We start from the raw sequence: 19,255 nt of genomic DNA, 5'->3' as shown, positions 1-19,255 counted from the left end.
GGGTGCAGACCTGGAGGCCACTGAGCACTGCCAGATTGGCCCAGATAATCCTGGGCACCATGAGGTGCACTGCATCTTCAGACCTTCACATTAGACTGCCAGTCCAGTTGACTAAAAACTGCTGGGAACTCTGGAACCAGCTACTCACCCACCCAACCATGAGGTGGGAAAAAATAGAAAGAGAGGATGCTCTAACAGTAAATGGGATGGGGAAGAAAACTGCAAAGAGAATGGATAGAAATTCTTAAAGAGGTAGGAAGAGAACAGAAGAATACTGTTCCAGGAAGGCATTTCAGAAAGAAGTCCCTGATGTCAGCTGCTGTAGTGAGATCAAGGAAAATGAGGACTGATAAATTCTTTGAATTGCTTCCAGTTGAGTGATTTTAGTGGATTGATTAGAAAGAAAAATGATTGAAGAGAGAATATGACCCAAGAAAGTGAAGGCAGCAAGTATATTATTGGTGAGCTTTGCTTCTAAAGGAAGGGAAAGATAGACTCCTTGATCTTCTGCTTGGTATTATAAGATTAATATTACCCTTGATAAGATTAATGTTACTCCTTGATCTTCTGCTTGGTATTATAAGATTAATATTACATTTCGAACACATGCTTGTAAACTATTTATAAATATCATAATAGTACTTCTCAACATGGGCTATATATTTATCTCTACCTAGGGTTTTTGTTTTGTATTTTAATGCCCTTGATCACTCTTCTTTTCTTGAATTACAGCCTTATGAAATGGTTAAATATTGGTATTTATAGAAAGCTCCTTAAATAACTGTGTTATATAGCCAGAGGTGAGATACATTGCCCTATTCACTGTTCTTTTTTTCCTCTACACATAATAGGAAAGTGTGCTATGTTTTCATGACCCTAGAATTTTGTATTTTGTTGAGCTTTCTTCCCATCTGGGCTTCAATACTAAGAACTTGAATAATCTGAACAAATTACCTAGTTTTAAGTTTCAGTCTGAATGTTACTTGTATATACATAAAGAAGTAGTATATATTAGTATTTAGCAAAATGTATATGATAACAAATACTCAATAAGCTATAGTTATGCGTGTTAACTTGCTTTTCTTCTCTGCTGTTTGGTAAATTCATACTCCTTGTTGATGGGTCCATTGCTCATCTGCAAAATGTATATCCTTCAGTCCTCATTTTTTTCCATTCCTTTTGTTCCCAGGCTACATTGCACTTTCCTCCATTATAATTACTGAACTCTATAGTGATTACTGCATGTTTGTCTCCCTGGCTTAATTGTAAACCGCTTGAAAACAGTGCCTGTATTCTTAATCGCCTGGCTCCCAGTATGCACTACTTAATAAATAGTAGTAATCTCTCTCTCTCTCTCTCTCTCTCTCTCTCTCTCTTGCTTTTGGGTTACAACTGGCATTGTTTTGAGGCTTCTCCAAACTTGATGCTTGAAGTGGCTCCTCTGGTAGTGTTCAAGGATTCATGTGGTACTGGAGATGAACCCAGGATTCCAGTCTGCGAAGCGTGCCTTTTATACCATCTCCCTGGCCTCATAGTAGTGTTAGCTTCTGTTAGTATTTGATGTTCTGGGATAAAAGGACTGATAAAAGTTTGACAAAGTGGCAAAGATTGGTAGTATCTCTTACTAAAATATGAATAAAGTAAAATTTTCATAAATTCGTATTTTGCAAAGAACCTTTCCTTTAAATATAGAAAAGTCATTCATATCTTGAATCGGGAACTCCCCTTCCCTCCCCATGTCTATATAACACCTTTGCAGGAAATGTCACAAAAAGATACAGATGTCAGTTTTAATTTTTTGTGTTTTAATGAGGTTACTTAAAACTGGACATGGGGCCAGAGCAATATAGTACAATGGATAAGGCTCTTGCCTTATATGTGGCTGAGTCCTGCCAGGAGCTGAGAAGAGCCAGGAATAAGCCCTGAGCACTGGTAGATGTGGCTCCAAACTCAAAATTAAACAAACAAAAACAAACTTGAGGGCAGAAATTTCATGCTCAGCCAGAGGATATTGATAATTTTTTACAATCGAAGTATTTTTTTTTAATTAATTTTGTTACTAAGCATGAAAGAGGGAGCTAGAATTAAAAGCACTGTAGCACTGTCCTCCTGTTGTTCCTCAATTTGTTCAAGTGGGCCCAGTAATGTCTCCATTGTGAGACTTGTTGTTACTGTGTTTGACATATCAAATACTTCACAGGTAGCTTGGTAGCTTGTCAAGCTCTTCAAGAGGAGAGGAGGAATCGAACTTGGGTTGGCCGGGTCGGCCACGTGCAAGGCAAACACCCTACCTGTAGAATTTTATTACAATTTGTCTGTTTCAGAATTCATAATAATACTGATGGTTTTGTGGGTTTGTTGGTTAGTTTGCTTTTTTGCTGAATTGATGAAAGAGCAACATTGTAATTTGGGGTCATTTTTGATTGAGTCACTGCACACATCTGAAGGTGGGAGAACAAAGATTATGTTGTCCTTTTCTTCAGTAGATGCAAATTTAAAAGGTTCCTTGAAAAGTTAACTTTTTATGCCTTGCGGAAAGTATTTGACCTTCATAAACTCAACTGGATAGAAATAGAATTTAGATTTATACAGGACCTTTATTATATAACAACTTTGTTAAGAAACTCATCTTAAAATTTTGGAGACTTCTAACTTGAGAAAAAAAACTGGCCATTCAGTTATTAAAACTTTGTTTCTGAGAAACTGAAAATTCCTTGACAGTGAATTCTGCAAAGAGGAGGAGTAAGGAGGCTTGATGAACCTGATTACTTGACAGAGTCCTAGGAGATGTGAACTCTTAAACATTGTGATTAGCATATTGCTTTACCTTTGTCCACCTTTGTCCATAAACTGATAACTGACTGAAAATGAAAACTGAACAAGCCACTTTATTAACAGCTCAAAGTTAGGGATAAGTCACACTATTTGTTCTTGGAGAGAGATATTCTTTGCCAATTTACCATAAACTGAAACTTTAGTGAATTGAGAGTTTTTAGATTTGATTATATGACAGAGACAGTGGGGTTTGTTTTACAGGACACTTACTACATTGAGGTGGCAGTACCATATATCTTGTGTTTGTGTTTATGTACACATACATTTATAGCACACCCAGAAGTAACTTGAGTTGTGGGGTCAAGAACTGGTGAAATGAGTTGCATACAGACAAAGGAACTGAGCTCTAACGACCTACCAACATTGCTCAAGGTTGCAAGATTCGTTTTTGACTTCCTCAGTATGACAGTACTCCACTGTTTTCTCATTATCAGAATAGTAAATTTAAGATTTATATTTTCTGGAGGAGGGCCATAACCAGTGATGATCAGGAGTTACTTCTGGTTATGCACTGAGTAATCATTCCTGGTGGTGCTCAGGGGACCATATGGGATGTTGGGGGAATTGAACCTAGATTGGCCATATACATTGGCAGGTCCCCTCCCCGCTGTCCTCTCTGGCTCTTAAGATTATATTTTAAACTTTCAGCTTTCGTATCAGCATTTGTGTGGATTCCTAAATTTCCCTAAACTACCTGGGTATCCTGCCTGCATGACAGAGCCTGGCAAGCTCCCTGTAGTGTATTCGATATGCCACAAACAGTAACAAGTCTCGCAATGGAGACATTACTGGTGCCCCTCGAGCAAATCAGTGAACAGTGGGACAACAGTGCTACAGTGCAGTGCTACAGTGCCTCTTGTTTAATAGTTCCTACATATGAAGTATTTAAGGGTGCCTTTGTCAAATGAATTTCCAAAGGTTTGTTAGTGTCATAGTGCTGGTTGAAGTTTGAATAATTTATTTTAGTTTTCAATCTGAGGCAGAGGTTTGGTTTTAAATTTTTTTTAACTTTTTCTTTTTAAGAAAGGCAGTCTAATGGCATAATAATATTGGTGTTTTTTTTTTTCTTTTTGGGTCACATCAGCAATGCTCAGGGGTTGCTCTTGGCTTTGCACTCAGGAATCACTCCTGGCAGTGCTCAGGGGACTATATGGTATGGGATGCTGGGAATTGAACCTGATTCAGCCACATACAAGGCAAACACCCTACTCACTGTGTTATCGCTCCAGCCCCTGCTGTGTTTTTGGGTTTTTGTTGTTTTTTTTTTGTTTTGTTTTGGTTTTGGGTCACACCTGGCGATGCACAGGGGTTACTCCTGGCTCTGCATTCAGGAATTATTCCTGGTGGTGCTTAGGGGACCATATGGGATGCAGGGAATTGAACACGGGTCGGCAACATGCAAGGCAAACACCCTACCAGCTGTGCTCTCTCTCTAAACCCTGGTGTGATATTTTTTAAGCATTACTTTTGGAGGGGTGGTTGTGCCACACCTGGCCATGCTGGGGGACCTTGTGCGAGGGATCAAACTGTATTCTGCCTTAGTCCCTTCAATACCTCTAAGTACTATATTTATTTATTTATTGAATCACTGTGGGAAAAGTTACAAAGCTTTCAGGTTTAAGTATCGGTCATGCAATCATCAAACACATTTCCCTTCACCACCAAGAACCCCAATATACCCCCCAACCCTCCCAATGCCTGTGAGGAAGATGAATTCTAGTTAACACTCTATCTATTTTGATTAGATTCATTGTTTCGACAAAAGATACACCACTATTATTTAGAATTTACACCCCAAAATCAGACCTGCTGAAAAGGCATTGTGAAATAATTTGTTTTCTTTTTGGGGGGGGGGGGGAATTCCAAAATTTTTTTTACTTTCTTTTTTTTAAATTTTTTTTATTAAACTTTTTTTTAATAGTGAGACATCATGAGGTACAGTTGCAGACAATTTGTTTCCTACTGCTGGTTACAAGAAGTAAATGATGTCGCGCGGCTGCAATAGTATCCGCGTGATTTTGGATTTCTGATATTTTGTTTATTAAGCCTGGAAGTATTTCTGCCGAGAGATAATTATAAGATAGGTCTCTGTGGCTCTAGAGCCATAGTCATGCTGGAGAGCCGCTTGTAGGGAGCAACTCGTGACCTCGATAGGGCATGAAGGATGAGCCGGGAACGCCCCCCTTCCCATGAGGTTTCAGTACCCCTGTCACGACCGGATCATACCTGGCTTTCCAGAAAGCTCTGAGCCAGCCGCCACCTTGCTGTCCAGAAGGAAAAAGGCGGAAGGGAGCAACACCCTTTCCCTTCCGGGCAGGCATGGTAGCATGGATTAATGCATAGTCCACTCACTTTTCGACCGCAAGCTGCCGGCTCTGCATTAAGTCCTTGTGCTTCTGGAACCATGGCCATGTTGGAGAGCCGCTCATGGGGGGCAACTCGTGACCTCGGTAGGGCGTGAAGGACGAGCCAGGAACGCCCCCCTTCCCATGAGGTTTCAGTCGCCCCTTCATGACCGGTTCATACCTGGCTTTCCAGAAAGCTCCGAGGTGGCCACCACCTTGCTGTCCAGAAGGAAAAAGCTCTAAGTACTGTTTTTAAAATTAAATATAAAAGATTAAAATTCTTTCATTAGAAGGAAAGACAGACAAACTGACAGTTAAAATGCAGCATAGTTAAATGCTGTGATTGTGGTAAATATCAGGAGCTTGGGAGTTTGTAGAAGACTATCAGGAGTGAGGTCTTCCTTGATCGCATCTCTGCACTGCTTTGCGAGCTCGGAAGTTAGCTTGCGGTTGCCTGAGGCATGCGCCAAACCACGCTGGTGAATTAGTTCAAGAGTTTTCGAAGATAGGCGATTTTTTGTGGCTATCTCTCTCTTGGCGTTCCTCGCACATTCATGGAGGTGCTGAACCAGTCGATCGTATTCCTCGTCAATGTTGTCAACAATGGCATCTTCCCATGTTGCCGCAATAGTACCAAAGAGTTCCCAGTTGGTGGTCATTCTGGGAGTTCTCTTTTTGAACTTTGCAGCCCTTTCTCCCCGCTCTGTGAAGTAGAATTTTGCACGAAGGAGATGGTGGTCCGATCCCGTTCGAAATTTTGGGACAACAGCGACATCAGTCAGGCAAAACCGTCGATTGAATATGATGTGGTCTTTTTCGTTGTGGAATCGTCCACCGGGAGACTCCCATGTCCATCGTTTAGATTCTGCCTTCTGGAACTGTGAGTTACCATGAATGGTCTTGGTCGACATGATGAACTCAGACAGTCTCTCACCCTGTTCGTTCCATTCTAGGCCATGGGTCCCGATGTGAAGTTCTTCAGCTGATCTTCTCGGTCCTATCTTGGCATTAAAATCACCCACAATGATCTTGTAGAAGGTGTGGTCTTCTTTATAGAACTTCTCCAGCTCCATGTAGAACTTCTCGATTTCTCTTTCATCATAATGAGATGTTGGTGCGTAGACAAGGAAGATAGAAACTGCAGGCAGTGAGCCACATCTATTCAAATGTAAACGTCCGATTAGGGTTGTTAGGCATTCGAATGAATCAATGCTCTTGGCCAAGTTTGTGTTGACAAGGACACCGACACCTCCAACACCTCTTTTATCGCATGTTCCGAGGAACAATTCTTCTCCAGTGTCGAAAACGGCATGGTGAGATTCGTGCCTTCTTGTCTCGGTCAGACCAATGATGTCGTACTTGATCATTCGCGCTTGTACCATCAGGTCCTCGATGGATGCATCTGATGCTAGCGTACGTGCATTGAAAGTACAGACGATCATTTTTGTCTTCCTTCGTTGTGGCAGCCTAGGTCGGCCTTGAGATTTTGTCGGCCTCTCCTTTCTCATCCTTCTCAGTGCTGCCATGTCGGTGAAGCCTTCAGGGTCAGGTGAATGAGACCAGTTGTAGTTACTGGTTTTGGCATATTGAATACACAACGGATAGCTTGCCAGGCTCTTCCCTGCGGGCGGAATACTCTAGGTAGCTTGCCAGTCTTTCCGAGAGGGATAGAGGCTTTTGGGGCGACCTCTAATCACCCTTATAGGTGTTACCATATTTGAACCCTATCAAATACGGTACGACAATTCCAGAAGATGGGTATTTAGTGTCTTATGATGTGTCGCGCAGCCGCTTTGCGGCCGCGCAGGTCCGGAAAGCATCCTGGAGTGTGGCGACGGCTGGGTAGTGGAAGTAGTGAAAAGTATTTGTAACGCCCGCCTGTCCTTCGCCAACTATAAGACCAAGATGACGACGTCCTGATGGATCCATCACATCCTCCAGAATGGCAATGGAGAAGATTATCCATGACTTCTACTCAAATATCTTCGATAGCCATGTCCACTTGCCGACATACCAAATTCCACAGGATGGATATGTCGTTCCCAACGTTCTCCCTTCCGAAATCAGACACGCCATTTCGTCGGTAAAGAAACAAACAGCACCCGGCCTAGACAAGGTCAGACCTGAACACCTGAAGAACCTGCCGTCAGTACTCATCAGTACACTGGCTCGGCTCTTCACTCGCTACCTGTCTGAATGCAAGGTTCCATCCCAATGGAAAACCAGCAGGACCGTACTCTGTTCAAGAAGGGAGACATCCATGACATTGGCGACTATCGCCCGATCTGCCTATTGTCTGTCATCTACAAGTTGTTCACTTGAGTCATCCTAAATAGGATTGGCAGAACACTAGATGAAGGACAACCATGCAAGCAAGCTGGGTTCCGCAAAGGATTCAGCACCATTGACCATATCCACACGATAACCAAGCTCATTGAGGTTTCTCGGGAGTTCAAGATGCCACTCTGCTTAACGTTCATTGATTTAAAGAAGGCCTTTGATTCTGTTGAGACGGAAGCGGTCATTGAAGCCCTAGCCAATCAGGGCATTCAAGCCCAATACATCAGGATCCTCCGTGAGCTGTATTGTGGATTCACTACCAGGATCTCACCATTCTACAAAGAAGTGATCATTGATGTCAAGAGAGGGGTGCGGCAGGGTGATACCATTTCACCGAAACTCTTCAGTGCCACCCTCTAGAACTTCATGCGACGACTGGAATGGGAAGGAATGGGAGTGAAGATAGATGGTCGGCAACTACACCACCTCCGCTTTGCTGATGACATTGTTTTAATAACACCAAACATCAGCCAAGCGGCACAAATGCTGGCTGACTTTGACCGTGAGTGTGGAAAGGTAGGACTACAGCTGAATCTTACGAAGACAATGTTTATGAGAAACAGCCTCGTTCCTGATGCCCCATTCACTCTCAACGGAACGACCATCTCCGAATGCAACAGCTATGTGTACCTAGGTCGAGAGGTCAACATGACAAATGACCTGGCACCCGAGCTGCGCAGGAGGAAGAGAGTGGCTTGGAACACCTTCAAGAACGTCGAAGAAATAGCTAAGAGGACGAAGAACCTCCGGCTCCGGCACATCTCTTTGATTGCACTGTTCTTCCTGCATTAACATATGCCTCAGAGACCTGGGCCCTACGCAAACAAGATGAGAACGCTATTCAGGTCTCCCAAAGAAGAATAGAAAGAGCTATGCTTGGAATATCACGTTTCACTCAAATGAGAGAAAGAATCCGGAGTTCTGACATCCGTCGATGATCAAGAATCAAGGACGCTGTCTCATTTGCCAAGGTGTCGAAAATCAGATGGGCTGGTCACGTAATGAGATTTAAAGATGACCGCTGGACTAGAGCTGTTACCGACTGGATTCCACGGGATGTCAAAAGACCGCGTGGCCGCCCACCTACCAGATGGTCAGACTTCTTCGTCAAGATCATGAACGAACGGTTTGAGGCTCTTCATGTTCCCGGAGCGAACAGATGCCATTGGGCTACACTAGCATGCGACAGGGACAAATGGAGACGTTACTGGCACCCGCTCGAGCAAATCGACTACTAACGGGAAGTTAAGTGATTAAGTGATCAGGAGTGAAGAGTAAAATGTATATTGGTGTCTTGAAGTTGTTTTGAAAAAAGGGAACCCAGGGAGCCAGAGATACAGTACAGCAAGTAGGACACTTGCTTTGCATGTGGCCAGCCTGGGTTTGATGCCCAGAACCCCATATGGTCCTTCCAACGTTCAGAGGCTCTGCTATAAAGCCCAGTATCCGATTCAAGAAGACCTCTTAAAAGCCTTAGATATGCAAGGCCTCACGACAGCTGCCGTGTGCGTGTACCCGGCCCGTGTGTGCGAGGCTGTGCCATCCCCGTGGCCTCAGTGGACACTGGCTTTTCAGCTAGACAGACTCATTTAAAAACATGTTTGGAAGAGATCCGATTGGCCGTAGAAGATGGAGCCACTGAATTTGATGTGGTGATCAACAGGACTTTAGTGCTGACTGGCCAGTGGGAAGCCCTGTATGATGAGATTCGTCAGTTTCGCAAGGCCTGCTGGGAGGCTCATCTCAAAACCATCTTAGCAACAGGAGAACTTGGATGTCTTACTAATGTCTATAAAGCCAGTATGATAGCGATGATGGCAGGATCAGATTTTATTAAGACTTCCACTGGAAAAGAAACAGTAAATGCCACCTTACCAGTAACTATAGTGATGCTTGGGGCCATTAGAGATTTCTTCTGGAAAACTGGAAACAAGGTGGGCTTCAAGCCTGCAGGCGGCATCCGCACTGCCCGGGAGGTACTGGCTTGGCTGTGCGTGGTCCGTGAGGAGCTGGGCCCCGAGTGGCTGTGGCCTGAGCTGTTCCGCATCAGTGCCAACTCCCAGCTCACCGACATTGAGAGACAGATTTACCATCACGTGACCAGGCAATATGCAGCTTATCACGACCTGCCCATGTCCTGAGTCGCTCAATGGCCCTTTCCCAAGAAGTTCTCTGTGGCAGTGTTTTAAAGCACTCTTTTCTCCATCATTGTTGCTGTTATTTAGTTTTCTTTTCTCAAGGTGGAGGAGGTAACTGATCTTTTCCCCTGAAAGTGTCCGTTGAATTTGATTCATAAAATAAAGGAAAAAAAAGCCCCCCCCCAAAAAAATTTAAAAAATAAAAATAAAAAGTACTGTTAATCCCTGACTACAGAGACAGGAGTTAGTCCTGAGCATCACCAGGTGTGGCCTAAACTCTCCTCTTCGCCCCCCTCCCCCCCAAAAGAGAAGTTGGATGAAGTCAAGGGGAACCTTGATTTCATTGTAGATTGGAATATGTAAAGCTAAATGAAGAAGGGACTTGACACTATATGCTTGCTTAGAAGGGAATAGCATTTGCTAAACTAACAAAATATATTTAGCAAGAACATATAAGTTTCCTGGGCAGCTGGAATATTAGGACAAAAATCAGTATAAAATAGATGAGGCTAGATGCTTGGTCAGTTTCCAGATCATGAGAAAGTCTATTCTTGTTAAGGGACTTTTATATGCATTTTATATGCATTGGGCTACACTAGCATGCGACAGGGACAAATGGAGACGTTACTGGCGCCCGCTCAAGCAAATCCCCGATTAACGGGAAGTCAAGTGATATGCATTTTAGAAACATCATTCTAGCATTATTAATTAATAATGGTTTATAGGGGTCCAGGGTAGAGACAACAAGACTGCTTTTTGTTATCCATTGAGAAGTAATCCGTTTATTATTTTTATTAGGATGATGGACAAAAATATTTAGAACATAGAGTTGAAAAATTTTGGTCAGCTGCAGTTGAAGATAAATACCGTATTTAGGGATCCTTAGAAGCAAGACATGGTCACGGTCACAGTCCTCCCGTTGTTCATCGATTTGCTCGAGCAGGCCCAGTAACGTCTCTTGTTGTTACTGTGTTTGGCATATCGAATACGTCATGGGTAGCTTGCCAGGCTCTGCCGTGCGGGCGAGATACTCTCGGTAGCTTGCCGGGCTCTCTGAGAGGGGCGGAGGAATCGAACTCGGGTCAGCCATGTTGGCCGCTTGTAAGGCAAACTCCCTACCGCATAGCTAAGCTAAATACTGAGTTTCACTTTGGTATTTTGCACTTGAGATTCTGATGAACCTTCACACAAGTTTAAAGTGTTCATTGTGTAGTTTACTAACACTTCTGGGCCTCAAAAAAAAAATTGTGTGCCATTATTGTGTATATGGTTGATGTGGCTATGGATGGAAAGATGTTCTATACTTACTGTGTTTCCCATCAGAAAACAAATGATCGTTTTTGTTTATGGTCCTCACCTCACAGTGCTTAGGGACTATATGGGATGTCAGGGATAGAACCCTGGTTGACCTTATGTAAGGCAAGTGCCCTGCCTACTGTATTTCTTTCCGGCATCTCTTTTTCTTTATTCTGCACAGCCCCTTCATGCTTAGCACTCTTTGAATTGCCAGTGGCAAATAGGGCAGATGTTTCTTCTATTGTTGAAGATGCTTAATTTGATCCTGATCTCTCTTGAAAAGGCATGTGTAGTGGTATAAGTGGTCCTTTAGGTCATAGGTTGAGAGTATGCAAATATCATTTTCTAACAGAGTCATGTATTGACTTTTTAGCATTTATTCATGATAATCCTGCTGAGGCATCTCCCAACCCCTATTTTTTGGTTTGTGTATTTGGGGCATACCCAGCGGTGCTCTGGGCTTACTTGTGGTTCTATTCTTAGGAATTACTCTTCATGCAGTGCTGGGGATTGAACCAGGATCAGTATGCAAGTCAAGTCCTGTTCTATCCCTCGAGCCCATATAAGCCCCATTTTAAGATTTTTGTTTTGTTTTGTTTTGTTCTTTCTGTGTTACAAAAGCAGAGTTTACATGTAACAAAACCATATGGTTCCAGAAAAACTAACTTATTTACTCTCTGGTCATTTCTAAAAAATGTCAGCACTTGATGGAAATAATGTGATACTTCTGTTTAAGTCTTTTAGTCCCTGTCGGAGAACTGTATGTTTATATAACCAAATTCATTCATTTCATTTCATCATCCTGTTAATCGTCGATTGCCTCGAGCAGGCCCCAGTAACGTCTCTTTCATCCTAGCCCTGAGATTATATTCAGGGCTCTTTAGGAGAATGAGACCCATCATTGTTACTGGTATTTGGCATATTTGGTAGGCCACGGGGAGTTTGCCAGACTCTGCCCTGTGGGCAGGCTACATTCGACAGCCTGCAAGTTTGTCCAAAGTAGGAATGAGATAATAAGATGTCGCGCGGCCGCGAATGCGGCCGCGCGGTTCCGGGATCTGGATTTTATAGTCTCTGAGTCTTGGCCGCTACCAAATTATCCCTCTGAAAAAAGATTGAAGGCAGGGGCTGGAGAGATAGTACAGTAGGTAAGGCGCTTGCTTTTCATGTGGCTGGCCAGGGTTTGATCCCCAGCACCCCATATGTTCCCCCTCCCCCCCAAAACTGCTTGAAGTAATTCCTGAGCGCAAGGCCAGGAGTGACTCCTGAGCATTTCTGGGTGTAGCCCCAAAACAAAACAAAAATTGAAGGCAAATAACAAGATAAACTTACAGATATTTGTTGAATTACTTTAGAGACTAAAGCCATCACTTCTCTTCAGAAAATTGACACCATAGATGTCTTGAGCACACAGCTGTGATCATAACTAGAATTTGGTTGTCTTTGACATATAGTAGTTATTTAGGATCTATCGGTATGGTTTGTGGTAGCAGTAATCACTGCCCTGGCATACTTTTTCCGTGGCACTATCCTCCCTAATTTTGCCTCCCTGAAACATTATCCCTTAATTGTTATGGAGAATGAGATAAGTTCAGAGATACCCACTTGGGTGTTTGTACTCTTGACAGCTTTTACCACATACGTCTTGGAGCTAGTGTGGGGATTTTTCTATTGCAAATGTATAAATTCTATTTATAAACTTGGAGTAGGAGAGAGACTTAGTAGGTGGATGTCCTGGCACACATTATTAACCATACTTTCTCTAACATACTATTCATTCAGTTCTGGGGTGTTTATTTGGGAGATTGTTTCTTTTGCCCCATATAACCTCAACTGAAATCATTAGTTCCTTTTAGTTCCATTCAGCTGTGGCAAGTCTGGCCTAAGAAGTTATCACGGAGGCTTCTGGCATCTTTGTGCTATTTTATATACAGCTAACTTAGCCTCACAATATTGAAGGTCTCTGGGTGTTTGTATTTTAGTAGTTATTCATCCTCCTCCTAATTTATATTTTTCATTAGAACAAATCACTGAAATCATGGGAGAAGCAACTTTGGAGTGGGGGATATTGGTAATGTCCCATTGCAAAGGAGCATATAGGGCAAAAAAAAAAAAGGAATTTTAGCCATCTTCAGAAGTCATGCCACATTGCTGTTTTGTTTTCAGAACTTATGGATCTTTCTCATTTCCTCTGTTGTCCTTTCTTATTTTAATTTTATTTCTACCTTGGGCTGGAGCGATAGCACAGCGGGTAAGACGTTTGCCTTGCACAACACTTACCCGGGTTCGATTCCTCCACCCCTCTCGGAGACCCTCTACCGAGAGTGTGTTGCCCGCATGGCAAAGCCTGGCACACTACTCATGACATATTCAATATGCCAAAAACAGGAACAAGTCTCACAATTTGTTGTGAAACGTTACTGGTGCCCACTCGAGCGAATCGATGAATAACGGGAGGACAGTGCTACAGTGCAGTGCTACTCCTTAAAAAAAAATGGTCTTAGACCAGGGATGTTGCTCCTTAGTAATGCTTATATCTTTCATGTACAAGAGCTGGGCATTGAAAATACAAATAAATGCATAAATGAGAGCTTTTTAAAAGTTATCTTTTTTCCTTCTCTGCTACCTCTCACATTCTCTTGTTTGGTTGCATATTAAAATAAGAGAGCAGAGTTTTGGAACAATATGCCTTGGTATTACTTCTGATATTACTCTTTATCAAGAAGATAAGAAGACACATTTTATGTGAATAATTTAGCTTGTTAATATTTGCCATGTGCCAGTGCGTTGTCTAATATGAATGGTAAAACACTTTCTATATTCTCCCTTCATTATGCTATCACCATTAGCTGAAATTATGCTGTTTATTCCTGGAGATTTTTAGTACCTAGTTATCTGAGCAAGGAGAAGAAAAAGGTTCCTACCTGTTTCACCATGTGAGCAATGTGGAATTGTCCCATTAAATGTCATTTTTTTGGTTAGTAGCATATTTTTACCGCATAATCAGTACCATCACAATCTGTTTTTAAGTAATACTGGCAGAAACATTAGAAGAGGGAGAATTACACACTGGTTCTTTTCCAGTGGTGGTCAGTCAGGATGCTTCAAAATCTGGAACTTAAGACTAAGGGGCCAGAACACAGGACACAGGACTTAAGGTCCTGAGTTCCATCCTTAAGCACCACTGGGGATGGTTTGTAACCCTAGTGACCTCCACAGCTGCAAGACCCAAGCACTAAGCCATCAGACGTGTATCAGCTTGCCTGAGTATTATTGGAAGTGGTTGTTGTACCCCTGATTACTTAATAGAAGCCCCCTCCCCTCCTTGGAACTATAAAAAGTTTGAGCCTACAAATGCTGAGACTATGTAATGAGAAATGGGGGTGGGGGTGGAGGAAAGGCAAGACTTGGAAGAAAAGAGAACTGTTTTCATATAATTTGGGGTCACTGGTGGAAAATGACACAGCTATTTAAGAATGAAATAGTCTTAGGACTAACCAGGGAGACAGCTCAATAAACTAGAGCCTGCAGAGCCCTGGGTTTAATTCCTGTCACCATGTGGTTCCCTGAACACTGTCAGAAGTCACCTTGAACGCTGAGCCTGGAGTGGTCTTGAGTAGAGCTGGGCAAAACAGAAAAGGAGAAAAAAATAATCTTTCTTTTGAAATAATTACTTTTTAAGTTTCTGGCATTGTTAGAATAGAAGTCATCAACTAGGCTAAAGAAGAGTTTCTGTATGAGTTGAAAGAATTCTTTTTAGATCTATTGCAATTGATGATTTTATGACTCTTCAATTGTTAAGCTGTCACGAATGAATGGTTGAATGGTTGTTTGCTTAGAATTAGAAACATGGAGTGTGGGGGGGAGGTGTTGGGGCAGGGTTTGCTTTTTTTGCACCACACCCAGAGGTGTTCAGGGCTTACTCCTGGCTCTGTGCTCAGGAATCACCCCTGCTGCAGCTTGAGTTACCAGGGATCCAAGCCTAATCAGCCACCTGCAAGCTAAGTGGCTTACCTGCTGTACTATCTCTGACTCCCTTTATTGTTTATTTTGGGGCATACTCAGTCATTCTGAGGACTGCTTCTGACTCTTTCCGGTAGTGTTTGGAGGACCTTGTGGTTCTAGGGATCAAATTGCCCAGGTTTCCTGTGTGCAGAGTATGCACTTAAGTTCTTTGAGCTATTTCCTCCTGCCCTGTTACATTTTTTAAAAGTACATTTGAAAAGAAATATCAAATATTTTTTGTTTTCCAGGACTTAAATACCATATATTCTTATCTTCATGGAATGGAAATATTATCAAATCTCAGGGAACATCAGCTTAGGTAAGTGTGATACAGTGTTTCTGAATGGGCATGTATTAAGGTGTTGAAATTTGTATAAGTAGGTGCAGAGGCCAGATTATGTAGGGCTTTTTGTAGACTAAGCATAGACATTTGCATTAACCATGAACCTTAGAACATCCAAACGTCAGTTTTGTCATCAGTAAAAATAGTGATAATGAGGTGATCTGTTATACTATTTTTAGGATTAAGTGAAAAAGAACTAAAACAGTATGCTCAGAGTGCTAGTCAGTGTAAAAACAACAAGTGTAACTGTTGTGGTTCATTATTAGTATTTTTGGTTCATTATTAGTATTTATGTCAGATGTTCAAAGACGAAAATGTTAAGATATAATGTATTAAAATAAAAAGAATAGGACTTTTTGTTTGGTGGCATTAGCTTCCTTGAATAAAACTCAAACTTCACAAATCTCATTTTCCTTTTTTGTTTTGTTTTTTGTTTGTTTGTTTGTATCTGGGCCATACCTTGCAGTGCTTGGAGGTTACTCCTGACTTGGCACTCAGGAATACTCCTGGCTTGCTTGGAGGACCGTGTGAGATGCCAGGGATCAAACCCAAGTCTGCCACATGCAGGCAAACACCCTACCTATACTATTGCTCCACCCCCTCATTTTCCTTTTTTTTTTTTTCTTTCACCACATCCGGCGATGCTCCGGGGTTATTCCTGGCTCTGCACTCAGAAATTACTCCTGGTGGTGCTTGGAGGACCATACGGGATGCTGGGAATTGAACCTGGGTCGGCCATGTGCAAGGCAAACGCCCTATCCGCTGTGCTATCGCTCCAGCCCCTCGTTTTCCTATTTTTTAAAATGTGTTTTCTCTCTTGCTATTTTGTCATTATGAAGATATCTGTAAAACCATTTTTGAGGGCCAGAGCAGTATACAACAGGTAGGATGTTTTGCCTTGTATATGGCTGACCCGGATTTGTTCCCTGGCGACCACAGATGGTCCCCTGAACCCACCAGGGGTGATCCCTGAGATGAGGCAGGAGTAAGGTGTTAACACTGCTAGATATAACCCAAAAGACAAAAAACACTCTTGAGTGCTGTTGTAATTTTGCTTAACAATTAATAAAATGTGTTTTCCTTTCATGACTACTTTTATCTATCACTTTTTTCTATTCTTTAACTTTTTGGCTATGGATCAATATTATAATTTGTGTCAAATATTATGAATACAAAGAAAACTAGAACATTTAAAATACTAAAAGTATTTTAAATATTTTAACATTTTAGCTATTTTTAATATTACAAGCATATTTTTGTGTTCAGTGAATTTTTTTTCCCCCAGCAGTTGTTCTTTACTCATCAGTTAAGGAACTTATTGATTAAGGAATGATGTATACTTTTTTCAGAATGCAAAATGTATGCTTTTACTACATACAGAAGAGCATTATTTAGAGTTAGTTGACAAGTTATATGATGTACATGGGAATATTACACTTGTTGCCCTTAATTTTAATTTGTTACTGAAATTATTACATTTTATGTTTATATTTCAAAACTCTGTAAACAGTGAAAATACAGAGATAAACCTGACTTGTTAAGATAATAAAATTTTTAAGCAAAATAAAGATGATTTTTTTGCTATTTAACATTTTAGATTAATGTCTTCAAGAGCACGCTATGAGAGATACAGTACCAATCAAATTCTTTTTTGGTAAGTGTTTACATAATTTGTTAATTGTTTCAGTGTTTTATTTTTTGTTTTTGGTCCATACTCTGTAGTGCTCAGTTTATTTCTGGATCTGTATTTTAAGTTTTTACTTTTAACATTGAAATTCATTTGATTCTAGAATAATTTCTTATAATTTCTGAATAATTGATATATATTCACAAACTATGATGTGTAGAGTACACAAAATGTGTACATTGAAACAAAGTTTAATATATACACATGTATAATTACTATCTAGATGAGCAGCTTTCCTTAAGGCTCTCATTAAGTCCTTTGGAAAAGGTTATCAGAGTTTTTACTTCAATCACTGTATGTTGAGGTTTGCCCTTTTTTTTTTGAACTTCATAAAGATTTTTTTTTTTGTTTTTTATCAGACTTCTTTTAATTTACAAATGTTTAGAATTTTTCTGTGTTTTCATTCATGATAAGAGCTCTGTCCAAAATGAGTACAGAAGGAACTTATCTCATTATAGTAAAAAGGCCATATATAACAAATTCACAGCTAACCCTGTATTCCATGATGAAAAACTGAAAAAGATTTCTCTATGATAATCAGGGTGGAACAATTAGGTATATTCACTTTTACCACTATTATTTGACATAGTATTGAAGTCCTGACCACAGTAATTAGGCAAGAAAAAGAAATTGAAGGGGTTCAAATTGTAAAAGATACTAAACTATCGCTGTTTGCAGATGTCATGATAATATACATACAAAACCCTAAAAGACTCCCAAGAAAATTTAGAAACAGTATACAGCAAAGTAGTAGGCTACATAAAATCAACATGAAAATCCATTGTGTTTCTGTATACAAATAAACCAGAAGAGAAAGAATTTTTAATAGAAAAATTTTACAAGTATGTCAATAAAACATCAAGCACATAGGAATCAACAAAAGAGGCGAAAGACTTGAAAATCGAAAATTAAGTCACTGTTAAAAAGAAATAGAATATGAGGAAATGAAAAAATATTTCAGACTCATGAGTTGGAAGAACTTTCATTGTTCAAATGATCCTCCTAACCCAAAGCTTTGTATAAATTCAGTGCAATCCGTATCAAAATACAACTGGCATTCTTAAAGGACAGAGAAGAAAAGGCTATAAAATTTCTATGGAACCATAAAACTTCTTGAATGGCTAAAACTTCTTTAATAGAAAAAAAATGATGGGAAATATTGTAGTCTCTGACTTTATAAGATACATAAAGGTATAGTAATCAAAACTATACCTTTGGTGCAAAAATAAAACATATGCATAGCATATGCATGCATAGCATACCGTATGGTGCTAGGATAAAAACAGGTTTCATACTAATGGAATAGATCCCAGAAGTAAATTCTCAGATATATGGACAGTTAATTTGCAATAAAAGTTGCTAGGTGTATTGAGTATAGGAAGAAAAGTCTCTTCTCTAAGTGATGTTGAAAAAACTTAGCTGCATGTGAAAAATGGAAAAAAAGTTTTCTCACTGCTGAGAGAAGGGGTCACAATTTAATTGAATTATCCAGAAAATAGCAGTCTAAAGACATAGATGATTATTGATCATTGGTGTCAGGAATTGACTGCAAAGAAGCTTAAGTGATGTTAATGGAAGTGTAAAATTCATATTTATATAATTTTCTAAATTTTCATAGAAATGATTTGTATACTTAAAATGGGTGTTCAGTGGTATACATTCAAGCATCAGTAAACCAGGCTTTTAAAGAATCTTGAGTTACACAAATCTGTCTCTGACTATAACAAAGCTTTTTTTGTTTGTTTGTTGGGACCATACCCATCTATGCTTAGGGTTTATTCCTGGATCTGCACTCAGGAATTACTCCTGTCGGTACTCCAGGGACTGTATATTATGCTAGGGAATTCAACTGGCATGCAGATCAAGCACCCTGCCGGTTGTACTATCCCTTTGATTCAACACTGTAGCACTGTTCTCCTGTTCATCGAGTTACTCGAGCAGGCCCAGTAACGTCTCCATTGTGAGACTTCTTGTAACTGTGTTTGGCATATCAAATACGTCACGGGTAGCTTGCCAGGCTTTGCCATACGGACAAGATACTCTTGGTAGCTTTCCGGGCTCTCCGAGAGGGGTGGAGGGTCGTACCTGGGTCAGCTGGGTCGGCTGTGTGCAAGGCAAATGCCCTACAGATGCTCTATTGCTCCATCCCTTGATCCAACAAAAATTTGTTAAAATGTCAAGTTAATCAAGGTAAACTATGCACACTAAAAGAGTGTGTACAGTTTACCTTGACATGGAAACACCTTGGTAGAGAAGGGAAAGTGGT

At 40.8% G+C, this 19,255-nt stretch overlaps 1 protein-coding gene and 1 pseudogene across 7 annotated transcripts in view; both read left to right on the top strand.

Moving 5' to 3' along the window:
- RAPGEF6 (Rap guanine nucleotide exchange factor 6) overlaps positions 1-19,255 on the top strand; it is a 191,823-nt gene that overhangs the window by 9,117 nt on the left and 163,451 nt on the right. For all 7 annotated transcript variants that reach the window (XM_056124230.1, XM_056124232.1, XM_056124227.1 and 4 more), the window contains exons 2-3: positions 15,208-15,278; positions 16,900-16,956. In XM_056124230.1, coding sequence (XP_055980205.1) covers positions 15,208-15,278; positions 16,900-16,956 — 128 coding nt within the window. The remainder of the gene's footprint in view (positions 1-15,207; positions 15,279-16,899; positions 16,957-19,255) is intronic.
- On the top strand, positions 60-9,681 carry LOC130032999 (deoxyribose-phosphate aldolase-like; annotated as a pseudogene).

This window comes from Sorex fumeus, unplaced genomic scaffold (assembly GCF_029834395.1).
Source record: "Sorex fumeus unplaced genomic scaffold, SorFum_2.1 ptg000051l, whole genome shotgun sequence".
NCBI lineage: Eukaryota > Metazoa > Chordata > Mammalia > Eulipotyphla > Soricidae > Sorex > Sorex fumeus.
This window is presented reverse-complemented; position numbering and strand designations above follow the sequence as displayed.